We start from the raw sequence: 26599 nt of genomic DNA on the forward strand, positions 1-26599 counted from the left end.
CCAGCAGGACCGCCTTTCCCTGTGTGACAACCAAAGACGTCTCTGGACATCGCCCCCACTTATGAGTCATGCATTAAGCTAACATTCACCTTCCCACTATGCTCTACGGGACCCGAACTGTTAACGCTAATGGAGTACCAGCTGTGCACTATGTAATCGCATCATCAACGTAACGGCATTTCACTCCCACAGCCACCTGAGCGTAGCCCTCACTTCATAAATGAGGAAACCGAGGCGGGGGGGAGCATCTCCACTAGGCTCTCAAACCTGTAGCCCCTTGACACTGAGTCAGTAAATGCCACTGGTGGCAGCCCTACAGCACACAGGAGAACGTTCCAGAGGGTTTCCACGGCTGTAAATTTTTAGGAAAGCAGACGGTCACATCTTTCTCCCACAGAGAAGCCGTGGGTGCGTTTGAAACACCAAGCCTTCCATTAGCAGCCGGACAACTGAGCACGGTCACTAGGGCGCCTTGCCCAGTCTCTCTACAGTCCGGTCTAAGAGAAGGAGGCTGTGGTTATCCTGGGGTAATGCTCACTAGGCCACTGAAGGGGTAGATGGCCTTGCAGCACGGCTCAGGCAGTCAGCCAAATGCCTTCATTACAGATGAGGATCCAGAACCTGAGAAACAGGCCCCACCTGGGATGAGATGGATGTCTGGGGCTAACTTAACCTACGATGATCATGACATGAGCCCGGCTCTGCAGCTAGGAAGTGGTGGGGGATGAAAAGGGCTGGGAGGCATTCTAGGACAACTGATGAGCCAGGGTCAAAAGACCACGATTTACAGCTGACTTCCCAGTAATGGAGACGGCTCCACACTGGTTCATCCACAGTCTCTTGCCTGGCTGGTGATGGACAGGCACAGCCGGAGCTGGGGACCACAGCCAGGCTGCCCAGCCTCCAAGCAAATGAAACCTTTGAAGTTCAACTGGTACATTCTATAAATAGCCACCACTCAAAATCCCCCCAAACTAAATTGGTGAGCACAGCCTATGGACTTGACCCCAGTGAGACCTTCCCCTCTGGCTCCCAGCACTCCATCACCCACCACACTCAGCCACAATGACTTCCTCGTCCCCAAACAGGTCTCTCCATGTGTATGCCCCCTAAAAGGCTCTGCCATCTACCTCCTCGGGGAGCCCTCCTGACCACCAGACGCACTGCAGGGCCCTCTCCACTACTTTCAGCCCAGTACTTCCTTCTTAGCATTTCTCTTACTCTGATGTGACCCGTTTACCATTGGTCTCTCCAATCCAGGACGGACGCCCCATGTGGGTGGACAGACTTTGACTGAAGCCCTTGTTGAACCCCACTGAGTTACCATGGAATTGATTCTGATTCCACTGATGATGGCCCCATTGTTCTAGAGCAGAATTGCTCCATGGGGGTTCTGGCTGTCATCTAAACAACAGTAGATCATCAGACCTTTCTTCTGCAGTTCCATTACGGGGGTTGGAACAACCAACCTTTAGGTCAGCCGCTGAGCGCAAACTACTGAAGCCACCTAAACCCACACCCATTGTCTTCGAGTCAATTCTGACACACTGCGACCTTATTGGACGGAGCAGAACTTCCCCGCAGAGTTACCTATGTTGTCAGCTTCACAGAAGTAGATTGCCAGACTTTTTCTCCCATATATGCATTGGTGGGTTTGAACCGCCAACGTTTCAGTTGAGTGCTTCACTGAGTCACCAGGGCCCCTTCTGTGCCACCTGTTGTTAACGTTAAGTGCTGTCAAGTTGGTTGTGACTATAGTGACCCTATATAGGGTTTCTGAGGAGTGATAGCTGAGTTTGAACCACTGACCCTGCGGTTCAAAATGACCTATGGTCAAGTGATTATCGTACAGCGTCACGCCTTCTTGTTGTTGTTAACTGCTGGTGAGTCGGTTCTGACCCATAGTGACCCTGTATAGGGTTTCCGAGGAGCAGCTGGTGAGCTTGAACTGCCGACCTTATAGTTCAGACGGCTTTGTAGTCTGGCGCATTAACCCACAGCACCACACCAGGACTCCAGGCACCACATCTTTAGGGACCTAAAAATAGGGTTGTTGGTAAGTGCCATCAAGTCGGCTCCAACTCATATTGACCCTGTATAGGTCAATTGTTGTTGTTAGTTGCCATAGAGTCCGTACCGACTCAGAGCAACCTTATGCACAAGAGAATGAAACACTGCTGTCAAAACCTCACAATCAATGCTACACTTGAGTCCACTGCCTCTGCCACCGTGTGAGTCCATTGGGGGTCTTCCTCTTTTTCACTAACCATCCATTTACCAAGCATGATGTCCTTCTCCAGGGAATGGTCCCTCCTGATAATAGTTCAAAGTATGAGAGGCCAAATTTTGCCATCCTGGCCTCTAAGGAGCACTCTGGCTGTACTTCTCCCAACACAGATTTGTTTGTTCTTCTGGCAGCCCATGGAACTTTGAATATTCTCCTCCAACACCAAAATTCAAATGCATTAATTCTTCTACGGTCTTCCTTGTTCAATGTCCAACTTTCTCAAGCATATGAGGTTATGGAAAATACCATGGCTTGAGTCAGGCACAGCTAGTAGGTTTGAACCACCAACCTTGTGGTTAGCAGTCTAGTGCTTATTCAACAGCACTACACCAGGACTCCAGTACAGGGTTATTGTTGTTAAGTGCCATCAAGTTGGTTCTGACCCATAGAAACCCTGTATAGGGTTTCTGAGGAACAGCTGGTGAGCTTGAACCTCCAACCTTGTGGTTTAAATCGACCTTGCAGTCCAGTGCATTAACCCACTGAGCCACAACAGACCTCCAATATAGGGTTGTTATTGTTAAGTGTCCTCGAGTCGATTCTGACCCACAGTACTCCTGTATAGGGTTTCCAAGGAGCAGCTGGTGAGCTTGAACCACAGACCTTACAGTTCAAATGACTTTGTAGTCTGACATATTAGTCCACAGAGCCACACCAAGACAATATAGGGTTAATATATTCTAAAAACACTCAGCCTAGTGTTGCCTGGTACAGAAAAAATTCTCAACATAAATTACTATATGTTGTTGTTAAGTGCCATCAAGTCAGTTCTGACCCATGGCAACGCTGTATAGGGTTTTTAAGGAGCAGCAAGTGAGCTTGAACCATCAACCTTGTGGTTCAAACCAACTTTACAGTCTAGCGCATTAACCCACAGCACCACATGACTTCTGGTGTGGCACTGTAGGATCAATACTGGTCTGTGAAGTACGAGGTTGGTGGTTCAAACCCATCAGCCGCTCGTCCAGGGTTGCTATAAGTAGGAGCCAACTTAACGGCACTTAACAACAATGGATATATACACATATATGACAGATAGACAGACAGACAGATAGATAGATAATTGACAGGTCATATATATATGACACTTCAGGAAATTGCAAAGCCTGAAAGAAACCAACTCTTTGTCACCTTCCGTCTTCCCACATCTTGAATCTTTCCAGCTCAATTACTAAAGGGACCTCCACAGTGCTACCCCGCCTCCCTGGCAGCCCCACGTCACCAGCACATTCCTGGGCTGTATTTGCAGGACTGGAAAATCAGAGAGCCAGCTGCCGCTGACAGGGATCCTGCAGGTAACCAAGCTCAGGATGGTTTGACACACCACGGACTAAAATCTATAGCACATTCTGGACATAACCCAATTACCAGCATTTCACTTCTGCTGGGTGATCTGGGGTCAGTAGGACTGCGGCTCATGCCACCGTTCTGTGGTGCAGGGACACCCACAGTGTGGTGTATGGGGCTCCCAATTACTGAACTGTGGTTGTGATGTCAGTACCGTTTTCTGTCTCCTCCCAGTCTCTCGATAACCACTTTTTGGCACTTCTAAAAGCATTCCAACACCTTCTCATCCGTCATGAACTGAGAAACTTGTTAGAACCCAGTGTGAACCAGGGCTTAGAACGACTTCATTCTGGTTCCACCCCCTCCTGAGAATTTACCTGTCCACCCCAAAGAATTAGAATCCATAGTTGAACCGGATCACCAAGTGTTTCTTATATCTACACCTGAGGATAGATGAGGGAGCTTCAAAAAATTTGTGGAAAAATTGAATTAAAAGATAATGCGTTTTTTCCCCACAAACTTTATGAAGCCCCTAGTTATCTAAGAAACCTGGGGATCTAGTTAGAATATGGATTTGGATTCAGTCTCTCTGAGGCGGGAGGGCAAAATTTCAGCTGCGAGCGGAGCCAGAATGTACCAGGTGGAAAGCCTGGCTTCTGGAAACCCAGCTACTGAGGGCCTTGCTGATAGGGTCAAAATATCTGATCTTTAAGGTTTGGGGGCTCTCCTCATTCCCAAACCGCCCTCCAGAGATGCCTGTTTCCAAGGAGAAAGAAGTGAAACCGAGAGTACTTAAAACAACAACAAGGGAGCATGGTGGCACTACAGGATAAGCACTGGATGGCGAATCACAAGGTCAGCATTTCAAGTCCGTCAGTTACAATCAGAAGAGAGTTGAGGCTTTTGCTCTTGCAAAGACTTAGTCTCGGAAACCTTATACAAGGTTGCTAGGAGTGGGAAAAACTCAACAGCATTAAACAACACAAAGCAATTCTCCTTAGGGTTGTGGCTTGGGCCGAGGCTGAGTGGCTTTATCAAGTCCCTGCTGGGCAAGGCCATCTTAGGGGCTCTGCATCCACTCCCAGGAAATCCTCTGATAGCCTCAGCTTGTCCTCTGGAGACAGCTGACATGGCAGGGTCCACTCTGATGAGAACCTAGAAAGATCTGGAAAATGCTCTCTGAACAGCACACTAAATAATCTGACATCAGTGTTCTGAATTGTAACCCCACCAAAAAAATGTGTTGGGATCCTACTCCCCTCTTATAAGGTTTTCTTTGTTATGTTAACAAGGTTAATTCTTTGTAGGCAAATCCTAAACTTCATCACTCCTGAGCGATAAAAAGACCGGATTAAACAAAGGAGCAAACACACACCCCAACCCCACTGTCCCGTAAGGTTTCAAAGCCCTGACCTTTCCATTAGCAGCTCAGTGCTTGACGCATGGTGCCACCAGGGATCCTGAGAGCAAACACAAAATTACCAAGGAATTGAGGAAGAGCAGAGCAACAGGAGTCGATCTGGGATGGTAGAAAGACAAATCCTCAGCAGAGGTTTCGAAGCAAAGTCTGAAGTGGAAATAGAACCCAGAGCCCCATTCACTAGTGCTGGGGACTGAATTGTGTCCCCTCACTTCCACCACCCCCTCAAAACAAAAACAAAATGTTACCAAGGAAGACAGTTAAGAAGTGTTCATGATAATTAGCCACTAGAGAGATGCAAATCAAAACAACAATGAGATATCATTTTATACCAGCATTAATAGTAAAGTTAAAAAAAACAAACAAACAGAAAACAACAAATGCTGGCAAAGGTATGGAGAGACTGGGACCCTCCTACATTGTTGGTGGGACTGTAATAGGGTTCAACCACTGTGGAAAATGGTAAAGCGCATACTGTATGTCTCAGATACATAACGGTAAGACATATAGTTAGAAATACTGTAAGTCTCAGCAATCTCCCTACTTGGTATATATCCGTAAGAAACAGGGCCAGGACACAAGTAGATCTAGGCACACCCATGTTCACTGCAGTACTAGCCACACTAACAAAAAACGTGGAGACAGCCTAAGTGCCCATCAATGGAAGAATGGGCACACACAATGGAACACAATGCAACACTTAAGAATAATAATGAGTTCGCAAAACACCTCACAACATGGATGAACCTGCAGGACATTATGCTGAGTGAAACCAACCAACCACAAATGAACAAATACTGTCTGAGACCACTATTGGAAAGACTCAAGAGAAGGTTTTCATACTCAAAGAAACAATCTTTGATGGTTACCAGGCCTGAGGGGAGTACTGGAATGGCCCTATAGGACAAGCAATGGACCTCAAGGTCAGTTTGGACCGTAAGATCAGTGGTTCAAACTCATCAGTGACTCCTTGGAAACCTTATATAAGTTCACTATGAACCAGAACTGGCTCGATGGCACTTAACAACAACAACCCCTTAGCCAGTGAATTATTCTGCCTTCCCTCTCACTGCTGCTGTTGTTGTTTAATGCCATCGAGTCGATTCTGATGCATAGTGACCCTGTATAGGGTTTTCAAGGAGCAGCTGGTGAGTTTGAACTGCCGACCTTGTAGACACATGCTAACTTGCATGACAGGGAGGGCAATATATAAGAAGGAGGAGCTTTCAGAAGAATAATGAAGCCAGGTGAAGTCACAGGGAGATATATACAAGGGCTAGAGGGGAGAGAGGTAAGTAGTGTTATATAGACGACAGGGGAACAGCAGTGTTCTATGGGTAAATACATGGACAGAGATATAGGCTGAATGGGTATGGGAGAAAGAGTGACTATGTTTGTACACTGATACAGCCCACAAATATATGAGCTTGAAAGAGGATATTTGTACCTACGTATTTTCCTTTCCTGAAAACACAACTATAAATGTTGTGCAATGTACAGCTGGCAAAATAATGAAAACATCCTAACTATTATCAAACATCTTAAGTCAATGCATTGTTGGGCGTGGGGGCTCAGAACCATAGTCTCCGGGGATACCATAGTCCATTGGCACAGCACAAAGTCCACAAAGACAATGTTCTACATCCTACTTTGGTGGTAGCATCTGGGATCTTAAAAGCTCATGAGTATCCATCTAAGTGCACTTATCTGTCTCTCCATGTGCAGAAGGAAGAAGAGTGATAAGAACTGAAGCTAATGCATGGAATCAATGAGTCCAATGGACTAATGGGCCATGTGACCCTCAGTCTCCATGACTTGGAGACCAGGAGAACTAGATGGTGACCTGCTGCCACTACCAACTGCTCTGAAAGGGATCCCATTAGACGGTCCCAGACAGAGTGGCAGGAAATGTGAAACTAAACTCAAAAAACCACTTTTTTTAATGGGCTCAGTGTGCTCAGAAAGAGACTGGAGGAAGCTGAAACTGTGGCCCTTGACCACCCTTTAGGTCTGGAAAGGAACTCACCCTCACCGCCCAATTCTCAGCCAAGCAGTAGATCGGTTTATAGGGGAATAGTAACACTAGTAAGGTATGCTCACCACACAACGGTCAACCATTCAAACTGAAAAGGACAACATTTACCTCAGGACAGAGTTGGGAAGGGGATGGGCAGGTGGGCGGAATGGAAATAGGAACTCCAGGGAGGAAGTGGGCTAACTGTTGTTGCAGGGAGGGGATTGCAGTCATTAAGATGAGGAAAAGTGCATGATTTGTTGAATATAAAACTGATGCTCTTGACTGTAAACCTTCACACAATTCACGATTAAAAGTTTTTTTAAAAAAACTAAAAAAAAACACCTGTCTCTATCTGAATGTCTCAGTAATGTCATTGAGACCACCAGACTTGACAGCACTCAACAGCTATTTATCCTGGTGGCGCTGTAGGATCAGCACTGGACTGAGCAGTTCCAACACACCAGCTGCTCCTAGGAAACCCTATACAGAGTTGCTATGAGTCAGAGCTGACTCGAAGGCACTTAACTACAATAACAATTTGTCTACACAATTAGCCCTGGTCTGTTCTTTATTATTGAATATTGTTTATTCTACACTATGCTGTAGGATAAGCACTGGACTGCTAACTGAAAGATCAGCAGTTCAAATCCACCAGCCGCTCCTTGGGAGAAAGACGAGATAAAGATTTATAGCCTCTGAAACCCTATTCAGGGTCGCTATGAGTCGGAATTGACTCAGTGACACTGGAAGTGGATTATTGGTCTACACATTTGTACTTACACTCCCTAGGAACGGAGGAAGGAGCCATGGCAGCACAGTGGTTGAGGGCTCAGTTGCTAATCCAAAGGTCAAAGGTTCGAACCCACCAACTGCTCCTTGGTAGAAACACGTGGCAGTGTGCTTCCGGAAAGATGACGGTCTTGGAAGCCCTCATTCATTCTGAAAGGCTGATTTTTCTTACATTCCTATGTGGGCTATGTTGTAGCCAGCTAACCTTTTCGCTATGGCTCTGAACTAGCTTACAGTGTGGGGCTGCCGGAAGTAGGTGGGTTGTGTAGATATTTGCACCAAGATAGCCACTTTGAGTTAAGCTTGCTTTCTATATTTACTTCTGTCTGTTCCTGCAGACTGTAATCATGTGTCGCTTCCTCAGTGTGGGTTCCTCAAATAGCCCCACCAACACCACCGGCTGCTGAGGATTCAATCCTGACTCATGGCCACTGCAGGCAGGACAGAGCAGAACCCCACAGGGTTTTCAATGGCTGATTTTTGGGGGAAGTGAATTGCCAGGGTTTTTTTTCCAAGGCACCACTGGGTTAATGCAGACTTCGAAGCTTTGGTTAGCAGCTGAGGGCTTAATCATCTGGGCCACCCAGGGACTCATCAAATAGACCCCCTACAAAAACAAACTCTTTGCAGTTAAGTTGCCCCTTAGGGTTTCTGAGACTAAATCTTTAAGGGGCAGACAATCGTGATGAGTTTTAACCACCAACTTTGCAGTTAGCAGTCCAGTGCTATCCATCAAACCTGGGCTGAGAAGGTAACTAACTCAGCTGGTTCACACTGTGTGTAGGCTGGGAACACACAGAGGAGGGAGACTCCAGGTCAACTTCAGACCCCATTTCTACCCAATTCCTGACCTCAGGTGTCCAGTGCGCCCAGCCAGGGCTGGAAGAGATGCTTCTAGAAGTCTAACACCTACTGGCGTCTCCCTAGATTCTTCAAGGGCCAGAAGAGATGCTTCTAGAAGCCTCACACCCGCTGGTGCCTCCCTGGATTCTTCAAGGGCTATAATAAATAGAAGTTTTCAAATCAAGGTACATGCAGGGAACTCAGCTTACCTGGTCCTGGAGTTTCTGGAACATCAGAGGGTGCGGTTCTTCCAGAATCTTCTCATTGAGCCGGGACTGGCCCTCCACGTTGACTTGGGATGAGGCTTTACTGGACAGGAAGGTCATGTAGATCTCCTTGGCCTTTTCCTGCATCTGGTGGGGGACACAAGGAGCCCATTTGTTACCTGTGGACTCAGTCTTCCCGCCAGCCCAGTCCCCCACTCCTCCTGCCAGACAGGACTTGGGAGGAGCTGCCAGGGCAAAGGAGCAGCCGGACCTTACAGTCCCTGGGCCTTTGGGGCTGCTCCCCAGTTCAACTCTATCTGAGAGGGCTCCAGTCCCTCCCCATATGCGAACCTGTAGTGACACCTCCAGTAACAAAATTGACACGTGCCCCTTTATGAATGACAGTGGGAAAAATCACCTTCCAGAGGGAACATTCAGGACCACCTTGGGAATTCCCCAAATGCAGGGCTCATGGGAATATCAAAACGAATGAAGTATGAATACAGGTTCCAATGTGGATGAATTTGAAGACATTATGTTAATCCAAAGGGCCACACATCGTAAGGGTCCATTTATAAGGAAAACAGGCTCATCCAGAGAGACAGAAAGCGGATTAGTGGCTGCCAAAGGTCGGGGGTTGGAGAATGACTACTTAAGGGCTTTGTGGTGAAGACAAAGTTCTAGAACTAGATAGTACTAACAACTGAACATCATGAATGTAGTTATTAACAAAGTGAATTACATTATATGTCATTTACCACAATTAAAAATGAAACAAAAAACAAGCCATGCACATACATCCCTATCAGCTATGGAGTACCTATACAGTGCCATAGGATAAGCACTCAACCACAGGGTTGGTTTAAACCTCAAGGTCGGCAGTTCAAACTCACCAGCCAGCCGCTCCTTGGAAACCCTATGCAGGGTCGCTATGAGTCGTAACCGACTCAGTGGTACTTAACTATGTCCAGGCACACACTAGGTATTTTGTAGTTTTGGCCTCATTTCCTTAAACCTTTGGACAGCCAGCAAAGTACCATTTTTTATGATGTCGTCTTCCGGACGAGGAGATGGAGGACTTGGACAGGACTTGGGGCTGCTGGACTCCAGAGCCTAGTGTTTCCATTCAGTTCCATGCACGTAAGACACTGACCCAGGAGGGGTCTAAGTACCCTAAGCCCCGGGGACTGCTGTTGACTGACCATCAACGGGAACAGTTCATCAATACCAGACTCAAAAACACAGGGGTGTCCTAAGGGGAAGGAGGTCATTCCAAGCACAGCTCTCAGGACCTTCGGCGAGACCCAAATGGTACCCACCACTCTAAGAAGCCAGGGCCTCCTCCCACCACCCCCTGCAGGAAGGAACATTTTTTTGGAAAACCACTTCCTGTTTCAAAGTGACTTCATGAAAGCAGAATTTCAGCAGGTGAAAATCAGCAAGCTCAGCAGGATGAGAAATTCAACACTGAAAATTCTTTTTCATATAACAAATAAATAAAATGAAGGGTTTATCAACCAATTTGAATCTTATTAGCTTCACTTGAATACAATTAAATTATTCTAGAATATGTAGAAAGTAGTAAGTTAAAAGGTTCTTCCGTGCTACGTATATAATAATGTCTATACTTGTACCTGTGATGCTATCCCCTCTCTGGATGATCAACCATATGTCTGACAATTGAATAACAAATAAATATGCAGTCAACTAGAAACACTTAAAAAAATTTTTTGTTTTTTAATCAGCAAAGTCTACATAGAGCTTTGGAGGCAGGGGTCACTTTGAGCTTTCTCTCTCCTTGAACACACACACTCACAGACGCACACACACAGACGAACGTGTAAATCCAGGCTCCCTTGGGTGGCTCTGAAAAGTCTATGGAATCCTTGACTAAAGCTAATAGTTAACAAGCTCAGCTGCTAACTAACAGCTTAGTGGTTCCATTTCACCCAGTGGTACCTCAAAAGAAAGGTCTGGTGATTTATTTCTGAAAAACCAGCTGGAGCACATTTCACTGTGACTCACATGGGCTTGGAGCAGCCGTAGCAGGAAGCAGATTCTCAAGCACACTGCACTGGAGGTCTCCCAGTTCCTGTGTCAGGCCCGCCACAGCCCCTCCTGAGGCTTCCGAGAATGAGTGGTGTAGGACCTACATCACCAGGCCAGGCTGGAGAAAGGGTCCGGCAACAGCTGAGCTTATCTGAGACAGGAAATGTGACTGAAAAGGGGACCGTGAGACTGCCGACCACAGCCAGTCACGGGAAAGCCAGTGTCCACGCCAAGACACTTCACAAGGGGAAGAAGAAGTAGGACTAGCTATTTCAGTCCATTTTCCGAGATCTGTTACTCCTTGTAGCTGCTGCCAGGCTAGGAACAAAGCACTGCTCCAGACACACACACACACACAAACACAGTCCAAGTCGGTGTGTGGTCTGGAAGGTGGGCTGCTTTCACTTCTCTGGACACAGTCCCCTCTCAACAAGGCTGGAAACGCACTGTGCCTCGGTTTGTGTAATGATTCAGGTCCTCGCATGTACCCCGCAAACCAGGGAGGCCCCAACCCTGAAGTAGTCCACAACTGGGACCTGCTCCCCTAGAAATGGGAGTCCCGGAGCATCCAGTTCCCCCCTAAACAGAATCAACTCTGAACAGTAGCCAGGAGGCCCCAAAACTCAGAAGAGTGTGGCCTGGATTTGCTCATCCAACAAACATGCTACAAGTCCGTCCATCAAAAAATCCAAACAATCCACGAGCCCTAGAGCTAATGGCCTCACCAGTCCTCATCTTACTGACACATTTCACAGAAAAAAGCATATCCCGTTCACTCGCAGCCCCACCAGGCCCACTCTGCCCCTCCCACCCGCAGCCCGGTTCTGGATCTCTCTCTGGCACCTGGACCTGCTCCCCACCCCTCTCCATTCCATAAAAGCTGGGGCTCCTGGGGTCCTGCCAGCTGCTGACTGCCTCTCCCAAGGTTTCAGTCCAGCCCTGACCAAACGTGCCACAACAGAGCCACTTCGCAGGGCTCCAACTTCTTAGGGTCTCCTGGTGGGTCGAACAGCCGACCTTTTGCCTAGTTGTCGGGCATGTGGCCATTTTTACCACCCACAGACCCGTGTGCTCAACTGATGGCTAGAAATATGGGCTCAGTGTCCCACCAACACCTCAAGCCATGAAGGAGAGCAGCAGCCCCTCCTCACCAGTGGGACAAGAAGCCCGGGTCCCTGCTAACACCTTCACCCCACATCCAGCCAGCCGGCGAATTCTGCTCACGTCACCTGACTCGGGAACCTACCGTCCATCTGTCCCTCCTCTCCACTCCTGAGCAGAACAATGGGAGGGGACCCACAGGAAAAGTAAAGGACAATCCACTAGTACTTTATCACTGCCAGGTACACAAAGAGAAAATAAAGAAAATGTGACAGAACGGGACATGGTGGGGGAACATCAAAGGAGTCACCAGAACCCCGGACACACAGTGGGGAGATGGGGACAAGAAACAAGCCTTTCTCCTCACAGCCCCCAAATGGCAGGGATTTTGGAACACAGTAACCCAGAAGGAAGAGGTGAGGAGGGCGGCCAGAAGAAGACATTGGACACCCCCCCCCCCACAGGTCCTCAACCCCCGCAGCCTGAGCATTCAGGTGACTATACCCTGTCCTGCTGTTCTATCCTGCCTAGGAAGCTAGAGTGTTCACCACACAAGAAGGTTCCAAAGACATCCCAAAATGAGACACATAGAGATTAAGTGAGAGCCAAACAAACGTCTCTGGCCAGCACTAAAATGTCTGTGGCCCACCAAGATGAGACCCACAGGAACAAACCGAGGACCCTCGACAAGAGCAAAGGAGAACAAGGAAAGCATTCAAGAGAGGGCTTCAGAGATAAACGGGGCAATCTCCAAAAAACAAGTAGGAACCAAAAATGAGAGACGAAAAACAGGAGAAATGTAGAACTGAAGTTAAAGGCTGAGTCCAGGGGGGAAGCCAATGTGGGAAAAGAGAGAAAGCAGATAAAATAGAAAGAAGAAGAAAAGGACATTTCCCAGAACAATAAATGCTCATTTTAAAAGCTTCGAGAAGTACCCACACAATGAATGAACCCTTTAGATATGGACAATGAAAAGGAGCTGATGCCATATTCCAGAGAGAAAGAAAGGAAAGGAAAACAAAAGAATCCATTTGCAAAGAAAATGCTGATTCTCAACAAAAGCAGAAGACAAAGTCTCCAGATTCTTTGGGCAATTCGTGTCAATTTAAAATTCTAGGCTCTGCAAAGGAGGTGTCCTGGTGTGGTGCTGTGGGTTAATGCACTGGACCACAAGGTCGGTGTGAACCATGAGGTCGAAGGTTCAAGATCACCATCTGCTCCTCAGAAACCCTATACAGGGTCACTATGAGTCGGAACTGACTTGACAGCACTTAACAACATCAAGGAGAAAGGTTTGAGGGGCAGAATATTTTCACTTCACAAGGTCTTTAAACATCTGCCTGCCATTCCTCCTATCTCAGGAACTTCTACCGGCTACACTTGCACCAAGTGAGGGGCTGAATCAGGAGAAAGGGGGACCAGATCCCGAAACAGGAGGACTTGGGCAAATAGCCAACCAAAATAAACCAAACCTACTGCCATAGATTTTAGTCTGACACACAGCCACCCTGCAAGAATAGAGTGAAAACTATTCCATTGGTTTCCAAGGCTGTAAATCTTCAGTAGGGCAGACCATCTTTTTTCCGTGGAGCGGTTGCTAAGTTCAAACTGCCCACCTTCTGGCTAGCAGCCCAATGCTTAACCCACTGTACTACCAGGGCTCCTTAGAAAATGCCCAAACCAAACCCACAGTCACCTAATCGATTCTGATTGATAAGGACCCAGTACAAGGTTTCTTCCTCAGATGAGCTGGTGGGTTTCAACTGCTGACCTTGCAGTTAGCAGCCCAATGCTTAGCCCATAGCACCACCAGGGTCCCAGAGACTATCCAGGTTGGTCTTTGGCACCAGGCAGAAGGTAACAGTGATCAGTCCATGGGACTGGGCATCATGGGCTCAGGGAAGAATATCCCTGGGAAATTAAATCACATAACTCGACATCCTGAGCCCCAAGAAGAAAATGTAAAAATAGGAAAAGCAAAAAAAAAGGTCTAAGAAGGAGAATCTCATTGGAGCATCTTTTTTGGCTCAGCAGCAAACAATATACATGAAGTCTCATAATGAAAATATAAGATGGGGGTATAAGTAACCTCCACCCCCGTTGCAGGTAGCAGAAGTCAGAGGATAGCATCGAAAGTGATGGAGTGAGCTAATGCTAATGGTGTATTTCTGCTTAGAAATATCACAGTAAGTACCTGGAGATGCAGCTAAGGGAGTCAGAGGGGCTGGAAGACAGTACAGCATCAAATCTCAAACCTGGGTTTTGAACCTGCTCACCCTTGATTATCAGCAGCAACAAGGCTCTACAAGACCAAAAGGGCAGCATTTGCCCAAAAACACAGCCCAGAAGGCAGGAAGGGGCAGGCAAGAAGGATGAATGGAAATGGGAAACACAGGGAAGAAGCAGGAAAAGCTGTTAACATTGAGGGGATTACAATTAATGTCGCGAAACAAAACACGTATGAATTATTGAATGGGGAACTAATATGCTCTGTAACCTTCCACCCAAACCACAGTACAATGTCTTGGGAGGAAAACAAAAGGGACCACTGGCCAAATAAATGTACGGGTCTGACTGTTTGAAACCTTGGAACAAAGGAAACCAGTTTGAAACCTTGGGACAAATGAGTTCTAGAGCCCTGTTACAGGTTGAATCATGTTGCTGTTCGGTGCTGTTCAGTCAGTTCCAATCATAGTGACCCCGCGCACAACAGAACAAAACACTTCCCAGTCCTGCAGCTTTCTCACAATCCTTCCTGCGTCTGAGCCCATTGCTGCAGACACTGTGTCAGTCCATCCTGTTGAGGGTCTTCCTCTTTTTCACTGACCCTCTATCAGGTATGATGTACTTCTCCAAGGACCAGTCCATCGTGCAAGAGACAAAGTCCCCCCATCTTTACTTCTAAAGAGCGTTCTGGCTGTACTTCTTCCAAAACAGAGCTGTTCATTCTTCTGGGTGTTGTTGTTAGGTGCCATCAAGTCAGTACCGACTCATAGTGTCCTTATGCACAACAGAGCAAAACACTGCCCAGTCCTGGGCCAACCTCACAATTGTCGCCAAGCTTGAGCCCACTGATGCTGCCACTTTGCCAATCCATCTCACTACAAGTCTTCCTCTTTTTCTCTGACCCTCCACCTTACCAAACATGATATCCTTCTCCAGTGACTGATCCCTCCTGACAATATGTCTGAAGTATGAGAGACGAAGTTTGGCCATCTTGGCCTCCAAGGAGCACTCTGGCTGCACTTCTTCCAACACAGATCTGTTGATTCTTCTGGTAGTCCATGGTATATTCCATATTCTTCACCAACACCATAATTCAAAGACATCAATTTTTCTTCAGTCTTCCTAATTAATTGTCCACCTTTTGCATGCATGAAGTGACTGAATTATGCTCAACCCCCCAAAAAAAAAACAAAACACAAAATATATAGGAATCCTGGCCCTGTATCTGTAAATATAATCCCGCTTAGAACCATTTTCTTTGTTACATTAATGCTGTCCTAGCTGGAGTAGGGTGGGTTCTAGACCTAATCACTTCTGAGTCATAAAATGAGAACAAAGATGCACAGGGGAAGACACTGTGGGAAGACAGATCCAGGAGGCAGATGCGTCTACAGTCCAGGAAATCCAAGAGTTGCCAGCAGCTACTGGAGTCCTGGTGTGGAGTTGTAAGATAAGAACTTGACCATAACGCCGGTTCGAACCACAAGGCCAAAAGTTCAAACTCACCAGCCGTTCCTTGGAAACAATGAGTCAGAATCCACTTGATGGCACTTAACAACAACAGCTGAAAGCTGAAATAGATTTTTTTTAAAAAGGGCGGCCCCTACAAGCCACACCCTGAACTGGGACTTCTAGCCTCCTGAATTATGAGAAAATAAGTATCTGGTCTTTAAATCCAAAAACAACAACAATGGGATGATACTAACAACAGTTCCTACCTCCGAGGCTTGTTGAGGATTCAATGAAAGAACCCAGGGAGAAGCCCTTAGAACAGTGGCCAGGACAAAACGCATAAGCAAATGGCATCACTGTTGTGGCGGCTGCTTTTTGATTTGTGGTTCTTGTTAAGTTGGCCTTGAACCAACTCTGAAGTCACGGCAGCTCCAGGGCCTACCTGTGACTGGCTGGCTTTTCTAAAGCACATCACTATGCATCTCTCCCAAGGCATCTCTGGGGGAAGTCAAAACTCCAGTCTTTGGATTAGCAGGTGAACATTTACCACCTGCACCTCCCCAAACCCACAACCAGACCCGAAACCGTTGAGTCGATTCCTACTCTTGGTGACCCTAGGGGACAAAGCAGAACTGCTCCCCCAGGGTTTCCAAGGCTGTAAATCTCTATGGAAGCAGACCCCCACATCTTTCTCCCACAGAGTGGTTGGGGGGCAGCTGAGACCATAACCCCTGCTCTATTTGGACTCTTTTTGTATCACACAGGGACGCCAACAAATAACACAGACGCTCCTCAAATAACCCTGCCCACACTATAAAATGCCCGACACTACTGTATTAGAACACATTACGATTACTGGTTTCTTTCTAGTAATCGTAACGTGTTCTAATACAGTAGTGTCAGCTTGCCCCCTCCCTTGCTCTCAGTTTGGCTTTGACAGATGTTCACGAATTGATCCCCTTTGTCCCTACCACACAGAGCACAGGTTCAGTGGAGTGTGATGGGAAATAAATGGATGGATTCGGACAGCAACACACAGGTCTCCACTGATGGACGGGTGGTGGGTGGGCATGAGGTGTCTTGGCCGGGACTGAACCACTGACCACCTGCTTCTTGTGTACAAGTGGCTTATATGTTTTCTGTGTTGTTGTTCATTCCCTCCATCCTGTCTCCAGGAGGTTGGGACATCTACTCCGTCTTTTTCCCCACTGTTTCCCGAGGGCCTGGCCCAGTGCCCAGTGTACATGCACGTCCAGTTCCACTTTGTAGGATGAGTGTTCCCTCCTCTCAGGTGCTTCCCCGTCCACCTTGGGGTGTAGCCACAGCCTCCAGAAAAGATGAACACACTTTCCTGTTCGCTCTCTTGGACTTCTTACTCTTAGAATACCAACATTAAAACGTCTCCGTGACTGACTATATTCCCTGGCCTGTGCCCTGCCCTGGACACCGCTCCTGCATGTAGGAGGGTCTGGACACTCTGTGTCCATGACAGGGAAGCCAGGACTTAGGATGGAAACACCTCCCACTCCGCTCTGCCTCTGTCCATATTGAGTGGTCACTTTCAACATGGTCTTGCCTCCCCTTGCAATTCCTGGATGGTAGAACATTATTCTAGAAATGGTTTCTTCTCTATGAACTCTCTTTTCTAAAACAATGCAGCAATTATGTCTCAAAAACCCCAGCAAATGCTCCACGAGGGGCCTTCATTCTTGGTTGCTGTGATGCCAAACAGGTTTTAGCAGAGCTTCCAGACTAAAGCAGACTAGGAAGAAAGACCTGGCCATCCATTTCCAAACTTCAGCCAAGTGAAGACCCTATCTGTGGGTCACTACCATCCCATCTTCAGCCGATCTCGGAGACTGCTTCATTCTGCTGGTCACGGGGTCCCCAAGAGTCAGGGACTGACACAATGGCACCCAACAACAACAACAGCAGAAAGTGGCATAGAGAGAACTAGGTGAAGAATCCAAGTAAAATAAACAAAACCAGGTTCCAGTTCAGATAACTGAGGTACAAGTGAGATTTGCACAATGGCCTTAGCTGGCAGGGAGAGATGGAGAAACCACCCCACCCCTCCCTGTGGGACCCCTGTGATAAATCAGACTCTCCATGCCGACATCCTCCCCCCACCAACCCCTTTTATAAATTAAGCTTACTATTCCCTCCCTGTTTTTCGTTCCCCACCAGAGAATACAAGGGCCCTGGAATCAGAGACCAGGGTTTTGAGTCCCAGCTCTGTCTCCAATGAGCCAGGGACCTCAGTGAGCTGCTCCACCTCCCCCATGCCTCTCTACACATATAGGTGTAGCACGGGCTCAGGACAGCCAGGTGCGCAGATGCCTCCATCTTCCTAGCATCCTCAGCATCCCAGTAGTTCAGGGAAGGGTGGCTTTTGTGGCCCTGAAGGAATCTCTGGGCATGTTACAGACTTAGGGACGCCAATTTTCAAAGGGCGCAGGGATGGGGTTTCAGAGAAGGACTGCCGATTCTGGAGCCTGTCTGTATCTCTACATAGGATGTAGACGGGGCATGAACAACCTGCAAGACTGGGGGATGGAAATCCAAAGGTTTACGTCCCCACATACCAGTGGTGCTGTAAGTTAGCTCACCAGCAGCTCCTTGGGAGAAAGATGAAGCTGCCCATTTCTGTTAGGACTTACATCCTCGAGTCCTGGTATGGTGCTGTAGGATAATGCACTGGGCAGCAAGATTGGTTTGAACTGCAAGGTCGGCGGCTCTAATTCACCAAACCGCTCCTCAGAAACCCTATACAGGGTCACTATGAGTCAGAATCGACTTGATGGCAGTGGATTTGGGGTTTTGGGTTTACACACCCACATACCACTAAAGCCCTGCAGTGGCTGCTGGGTATCCTGGCATGGGCCACCCTTCCCCTTGGCACACAGGTCCTCTTCCACCTCTCTGCCTCACCCAGAACCAGCTCCCCTCTAAACACCACCTGTACTGCTTGACATTCAGTTCATCTTCCCAAATCTTCACACATGCTCTTCCCTCTTCCAGGAACACTGTTCCCACCCCGACTCGCAAGGCCCGGTACAAGCTTTAAAAGTCACTTCCCCAGGGCCTTCCCACAACTAATGCTTCCACAGCCGCACACTTCCCATTTTTACACATATTGCACTTAGGCAGGCTTGTTGAACAAGGAGTTTCCCCTCCTAACACAGGCCACTAGAGAAGACCACTATCTTGTCCCTGCTGGTCACAATGTCCGACACTGAGCAGCACCCGACAAGGAGTGACTTCAGGGTGTGTGTGTGGGGGGGAAGGACCGAGTGAAATCGAGGGTGCTACTTCAAGCCCAACTCTGCAACAGCAGGTCAGGGTGGGGGACCCACTTCCTTTCCCTGGACCTCAACTTCCTTGTCTACAAGCAAGGAGTGGGCAGGCCGACCTCTGGGCCCATCCCTACAATGCACAGGACAAATCAGATGTGTGAATTCTGTTCGCCTGTGGACTCTGAATTGTCATCTTAGGGTGAGACTGGACACATCACTTGACCCCCCAACTCCGTGTATGTCAGAGCAGAACTGTGCTCCACAAGGTTTTCAGTGGCTGAATTTTCAAAGTTGATTGCCAGACCTTTCTTCTGAGGTACTTCTGGGTGAACTCAAGCTTCCCATTTTTCAAATACCAGCCAGCCACCAGGCCTCCCCATCTGCTGCACAGCCCAGAATTTATTGATGGTTGTCTTGAGTGCTGAGGACAAAGAACAAGGGACACTCCTGCCCCCAAAGGAGGTCAGCCCACACCACAGCTTTCCAGAGAAGGACCTCCCACTGTCCTCTCTTTCTCTCTCTCAAACACAAACACACACACACACACACACACACCAGAGATAATCCACCCTCCAATAGACTCAAGCCGTTTAACCTGAAAGGAGAAGGATCCAAAGGGAAGTAAAGCCAAGAGCCAGGGTTTCCAGGCCCACCAGGAAACCCAAGCTTACAGGAGTCCACTGACTGCGTCAAAGGCAGCAGGACGGTCCCACGGCCCCAATGTGGGGGACTTGTGTCTGCATCTGCAGAGCCTCTGAGGAAGCCAGGATATACATTCTCCCAGCGGCTGCCTGCAAAGGTTTGACAACAGCTGGCCTCTTGGATTCCAGCTTTTGGAGACACTGTGTAGAGACTCTAGCCTGGCTGCCACAAGCCACATCTGCCGGCGCTGTGCTTGGTTTGGCAGGCAAGGTTTGAACTTTCTCAAAATGTAGTTCCAACATTTGAAAATCAGACAGTTCCACAGAAGAATTCAAATGCCTGGCTTCTCTGAAAAAAACAAGCAGGCAGTCCTGGGCTGAAGATGGAAGAAAGGGCCCTTAGAGCAAAAGTGGTCAAGGGAGAGACCCAAGAAACTACTGCCATCAGTGACTTGGGGAAGGCAGAACTTGAAGCAGGAAACATCTGGAACATCTCAGAGACCATGTTCACTGGCCCTCCTGCCTTCCTTCAGAATCCTTACTCACTCATACTGCGTCCAGGACTCCTCGTGTGGCACTATAGGATCAGCACTAGACTGCTAACCAGGAGGTCGGCAGTTCAAACCTACCAGCTGCTCCTTAGAAACCCTATACAGTGACTATGAGTAAGAACCAACTCAACGTCACTCAACAACAACAACCTGGCCCCTGTAGCTGGTAACCTCTTATAAAGACACAGACATGCATCTTATAAACACACTCAATCCATCATCCTCATCTCACCCAGTCTTCAATGATGGAGACTCCAGCTGCCATATACAGAAACTGACACAAAGCTGGTATCGGCTACTTCCACAAAGACACATCTACCCAGGAGAACAGAAACATCCAAGCAGAGTGTCTGCCAACCACGGAGAATTTGGTAAGGAAATATTGAATAACTGACAATCCATCTGACGCACATGTGCTTTTTATCCCGACACATCCACTTAGCGTTTCCCTACCTCCGTACAAAATGCCAACACAGCAAACTCTAGGGGAAACACCCTCATAACTTATTCATGAGGAAAAGAAAGCATCGGGGGCAGTGATAAACTCTAGATGACATAAATCGTTATTTTTATTTAAAATACTTGTCCATTATTTTAAAAAGATTCACACAATGTTTTTAAAATAATTACTTGACCAACACAAGATATCCAGCCTGAAACTTAAACCTCCTTCCAAGTCCAGTGTGAACCAGATTTCTTCAGGCAATGTCAGAATCTACTGGAAAAGCAGTTGTAACTTTATAAAGGAGAAAAACAACAAATCAAGACAATGATTACAGAATCGAAGGCATACCTGTTTTTTATCTTGTATTTTCTTAAAATCTTCACATGCTAGCCAAAACAAAACATTTTCTTCACTGAATTCCTTTTTTAAAAACTCCTATAGGTAAAAGAAAAATAGCACACAGTAAAACGCCTTTAAAAAATGTGTTTTTCTTGTTTCCCCCAAGACTATGACCCTTAGACACTCATCAAATCTGGAATTGGGTTTACCCATCACTCAACTTCCAGTCATCCGATAGATAGGTTTATAAATTACACAAAACACGAAGGAAGTACACACTCCTTGGAATAATCAACCATGTGAGATCAAAAGGGAGCATTTGTCCAGGCATAAAGCTCACAGGAGACAGGAAGGAAGAGGGAAGAAGGACAAAGGGAAATGGTGAACATAGGGAGGAAGTCAGAAGAGTGCTGTTAACATTGTGGGGATTGTGGTCAATGTCACAAAACACTGATTTGGAAAAATCTGGCAATTAAGCATGGCTCAATTAACCTTTAAAAATCCCACCCTGTATAGCAGAGTGCATGTTTAATGTTAAAGCCAGAATCCCACATGCATTTGACATCTTCAGGAAATGAAAATGAAACAAGACTCCACTAACAATTCTAGCTGACAATAAATTACTAAAAAGTAAATCACAACGGAAGATAAATTAATTCCTCCCAGACAGTGTTTAAACAAAGGACATTCCTTGAAAATCAGACTCTTGGGTTTTTTTCTTTTGTGTATGTGTGTGTTTTTTAACAGAAGAAAATGTATTAAACATTTCTAAAAATGCCATAATGAAAATGACAGTCGACTCGTAGTTTGTTTTCTCTTGGCAGATGTTGGGGAGTTGGCCCTAGCTGCTCTCCCTTTGTACCCCGAGATTTACAACAGCCCCATGTCTAGGAATGTTAGGGTCCCTGGTCCTGCCCACTACCCCCTCTCTGGAGACTGTCAGCATTAGGGTTACCCTGGCCTGACCCAACAGAGGTTGGTGGGACTCAAAACATCATTGAAATTTGCCTGTGGTTCTCCTGGGGTTTCTGCTGGGCTGAACGGTTATTTCCAGACACTTCCCCAGCCCTCGGCCTCCTCTCTGCTTTGCCCAGCTCTCTTCCTCTGTGGTTAATGGCACCCTAAGAATCCCCGAAGCACATGATAGCAAAACTTCAGATCAAATAGCTGCAGACTGGCCCTTCCCAGCACTGGAATTCCTCTAACAAACAGGTCGCCTACGAACTTCGTCTTTTTCCATCACGCTCACCTCTCCAAACTGGTAACAGATTGTATGCCCCTTGGGGTTAGCCCACCTTGGTAACGGCAGATGGGTAGTCTTCGCTCTCAAAGTGGGGCCAAATCAAAAACCAACCCCACTGCTGTTAAGTCGATTCTGACTCATGACAACCCCATGTCTTACAGGGCAGAACTGCCCCATAGGGCTTTCTTGGCTGTAATTGTCAAGAAAAATGACCACCAGGACTTTCTTCCTTGATGCTGCTCACACCACCAACTTTTAAGCTAGTAGTTGAGTGCGAACTGTATGTGCCACCCAGTGACTTTCCAAGTGAGGACAGTATTGAACATGGGCCCAATTTCCCCCTGCCCCACCCCCCTATACTCTTCTAAACCACCTCACGCTCTCCATCAGTTCCCGGTCAACAATGAAAAGGGCAAACCCTAAATCTCTTCACGCCTTCTGGGTCTTCAAGCAGATTCTCCAGGGAGGCTGCCCACTTGGTTGTGCTTTTAAGGTTCTGGTGGCTGCTACTGGAGCTCCCATCCCCGTCGTGAATGTCTGCAAAACAAAGGTCAGACTGGTTATGTGGCCCAAAGATACTGCTGTATAATAACGTCTGTGTACAGGGTCCTCAACAGCACTGCCATCACAACTAACTGACCCTCATCTGCTCAACAACCCCATGAGGCAGCCTTACATCTCATCCATTTTACAGATGAGGAAAACTGAGGCTCAGAGCAATAAAGCAGCTGGTCATTCCCTTGATACTCTCCATCCATCCTTTGGTGGAGCCCAGCCCATCCATGTATCCTCTGGCCTGCTCCCAGGCAGCCTAAGTATCACTCAAGTTTTCTCCCAGGGGACTGAACAAGGTCATATGACACACAGTGCACAGTCTCAGGATAACCGTTGTGCCTCGTTTGAATGACCGACTCCTCCTAGTCTGAAGGCTCTTGTGTAAGTTCTTGTATCCCCAGCACCTCACTCACTGCCTGGAACATAAACTGAAGTGTTAACCTGGACCAGGATCTGGACCAGGTGAGGCACTTGCCTCAGGTGCAAAATTTAAACGGGTTGCCAAGACAACTCAGGCATCAAGATAAATTAAATTTGTTTGCAATTATTGTTATTATTTTTAATCCACGATATGACTGTCACAACTGTAAATGTAGAAGTTTTATAACAAAAAGGGGGGAGTAGTTAATCTTACTGTCCAGGAACAGAGGACCCTAGGACCATCAAGGGAGAAGAGCATGAGTGGAATGCAGGACCTTATCCAGAGTGGAGGCAGAGGTGATGACATGGAGAGAGGAAGAAAGAACTCTAGACTCATGGGAAGAGAAAGGCTGTGCCAGCCAGGAGGCAAGTTTGCAGAATGTGCCCTTTGGTTGTTTAAAGGATTATATACTCCTGAGTGTTTTTGTGTACATCCCCCAAAACATATAACAATGACAACAAAAAACCAGAGTGAATAGAAGCAAATGCTGTTGAATAATGATGCATGGAGGAGAATAGTACTCATTACAATGAAGCGATGAATGTAAAACTGAGGTTCTCCCATATAAACTATCACTCAATTCATAATACAAACTTAAAAAAAAAAAAAAAGAAATCCACGATGTGATGAATAGGACACTGACATTTTAAATAAATATAAGTATACTGATTTCCCCCCTTTGCTATCTCAGGCTCCAAAAAGGTTCCACATCACATCATTAATTTGTTGTTGTGAAGTGCCCTTGAGTTGGTTCTGATTCACAGTGACCCTGTAGAGGGCTTCTGAGGCTTGTAATTTTTTTTTTCAGGAGCAGAAAGCCTCATCTTTCTCCCACAGCGCGCATGGCTTGTGGGTGGGCTCAAATCACTAACTTTGTGATCTGAGTTCAGTGTTTATCCTCTAAGACCCATGGCATGCCACATTGTTACTAACTCTATCTTAACTTCTAATTCTGAAATTTTGCTTATTACAGGTCGTTTTGCCTTCATTTATTTATTTTTGTAAAATATTACATAAAACATCATTAATCTTGGTGACAAGGACCCAAGGTCACACAACAGCTAAGCATTCAGCTGCTGACTGGGAGGCTGGAGGTTCGAACTCAACCAGTGGCTTTTTGAGAGGAGAGGGAGAAAGATCTGGTAATCTGTACCTGTCAAGATTACAGTCTACTAAATACAACCGAGTCCTGGCGTGGCACTGGAGGATACGCACTGGATTGCTAACCACAAAGTCAGCAGTTCAAACCACCCAGCCGCTCCTGGGAAACCCTATACAAGGTCCCTATGAGTCGGAACCGACTCAATGGCACTTAACAACAAGAAGCTGCAACTATTGGTCCCTCCCCGTCCGGAACAAAGAAAAGTGCAGAAAATTAAAGATACATGGAAACAATTAGTTCAGTGAACTAATGAACTAATGGACTCCACATCAGCCCACAATGCTGAGACCAGAAGGATTGGATGGTGCCCAGCTGCACTACCAACTGTTCTGGAGTAGATCACAGTAAGAAGTCCTGGATAGAGTGAGAAAAAATATGGAACAAAACTTAAAATCATTTTTAAAAAGACCAGGCTTATTGGTCAGATCAAGACTGGTGGAACCTCCAAACCTATGACCCCTAGTCACCCTTCAGGTCTGGAAATGAACTCAACTCCCAAGGCAGAATTTTCAGTCCAACAACAGACAGGTTGAAAGAGGTACAATAACACTACAGAAGTACATACACCTTAGAAAATGCACTCATTTGAGATCAGAAGTGCAGCATTTACCTAATGACAAAGTTCAGAAGGGTTAGGGAAGGAAGAATGGAAATGGAGAAACACGGGGAGGAAGTGGGATAGTTGGCATTGTGGAGAATGCCGCTGATGAGATGAAACAAAATGTGCATGAATTGTGGAATAGAAAACTTATTTGCTCTATAAACCATCACCCAATTCATAATAAAAAGATAAAAGAAAAATACAATAATATTATCACAGGCTAGAAAACGGCTCTGGGAAACCTAACAACAACAATGGCATTTTGATGAGTCCCATCAAGTGTTCTCACGTCTTGGTGTACAGAGCAAACAAATGATGCACCCCTGAATCAAGATGCTTTAAAAGCCTCCTGACAAAAGGGGAGGAGAGGAAAGGAACTCCAACTAACAGCCTGGCTACTTGCCCGAAGAAGGAAGTGACCATACAGCTGCGCCCTCAGACGCTTCAGGGGGAACCATGGAATGTCACTTCAGACAGACCCAGGTTCCAAATCCTGTTTGGACAGCTCAAACTGTGTAATCTAGGACAAAATTCATGAGTGTAAAATGAAGATCACCCCCATAACATTGGGGTATCCTAAGGATTAAAAGAAGAAGCCTTCCGGTATCTCGCAGCCGACTTGCCTCACAGCCGACTCTTCATGCACATCAGTTCCTTAAAATCATGACCCTTCCAGTGAACTATTTATACCACTAACACTTGTTCCCTTGCTGATTTCTTTTTCTTCCAAAAACAGAGACATGTTTCTAGAAAGTAAAGTTTGCATCCCGGAGAAAATAAACTTTAGGAATCAGCAGAAAATGTATTGACCCAAGATCAATCAATCACGTTAAAAGGATAAACAAAAAGTCCTATCAATATCAATTGTTGCAAATAGCTGGAGTCATAGAGCGAGATGTTTTTTAGAGAAAAATTGTAATAGAACTCACTGGCCTTAATGATAACTCAGCTTCTCGGATGGACGGTCTATTGGGGATCAACACATGTGATAATCTCTTAACTGCTAAGAGTCCCATCTCCCAGCCAGGGAGAAAACAGCCTGGATTTCAGATATTCATTGGCTAATGGGCTAAATGAAGCAGAAGCAATACACTCAGTGGAGGAAGGGTTACAATATACACTGGAGATAAAATATACATGAGAATTACTTAAGATACAGCCATTCTCCTCCTTGAGAGTAGTAAGCCCACTCAAGTACATCGCCAAATGGACCCCACCCTTCTCTAAAGTGACTCTTCAGTTTCTGGGTATTATTAAATTAGTTCCCTGTTTTCTTGGTAATGAGAGTGCTTCTTCCCAACAAAGTTTACAGCGAATGAAAAGACCATGGACAATTAGAATCGTCTGCAACAGAGATGATTCCAACTCCAAGCATTTTACTCATCTGTTCTTCTGTTCTTCATGCAGAGCATCACTTGGCAGTTTGCTCCATTCTGCTTGTAGCCTTCTCTTAAGTAAATAAAGACAGACGTGAGTCTGCTGTTCCAGGAACAATCCTCAGCAGTCATGGATTTCTCTGGCGACTGCAGAATGACAACCTTGACCATGAGTTTTCAACCTTGGTCTGAAGTCACTCCAAAACTCTTGACACGCTTTTCAATAATAAACCAAACCACATTTGGGTTTTGACTGCCATGCTGCCTTGCAAATAAATACATGTGGTGGATC

At 46.6% G+C, this 26599-nt stretch overlaps 1 protein-coding gene across 1 annotated transcript in view; it reads right to left on the reverse strand.

Annotated features, from left to right (window-relative positions):
* RGS10 (regulator of G-protein signaling 10) overlaps positions 1 to 26599 on the reverse strand; it is a 55341-nt gene that overhangs the window by 12336 nt on the left and 16406 nt on the right. Inside the window, exons 2-4 of the mRNA XM_006831404.1 lie at positions 22611 to 22729; positions 20959 to 21045; positions 8853 to 8996 (exon numbers count right to left, since the gene is read on the reverse strand). Coding sequence (XP_006831467.1) covers positions 8853 to 8996; positions 20959 to 21045; positions 22611 to 22729 — 350 coding nt within the window. The remainder of the gene's footprint in view (positions 1 to 8852; positions 8997 to 20958; positions 21046 to 22610; positions 22730 to 26599) is intronic.

Source organism: Chrysochloris asiatica, unplaced genomic scaffold (genome assembly GCF_000296735.1).
Source record: "Chrysochloris asiatica unplaced genomic scaffold, ChrAsi1.0 scaffold00003, whole genome shotgun sequence".
NCBI classification, from domain to species: Eukaryota; Metazoa; Chordata; class Mammalia; order Afrosoricida; family Chrysochloridae; genus Chrysochloris; species Chrysochloris asiatica.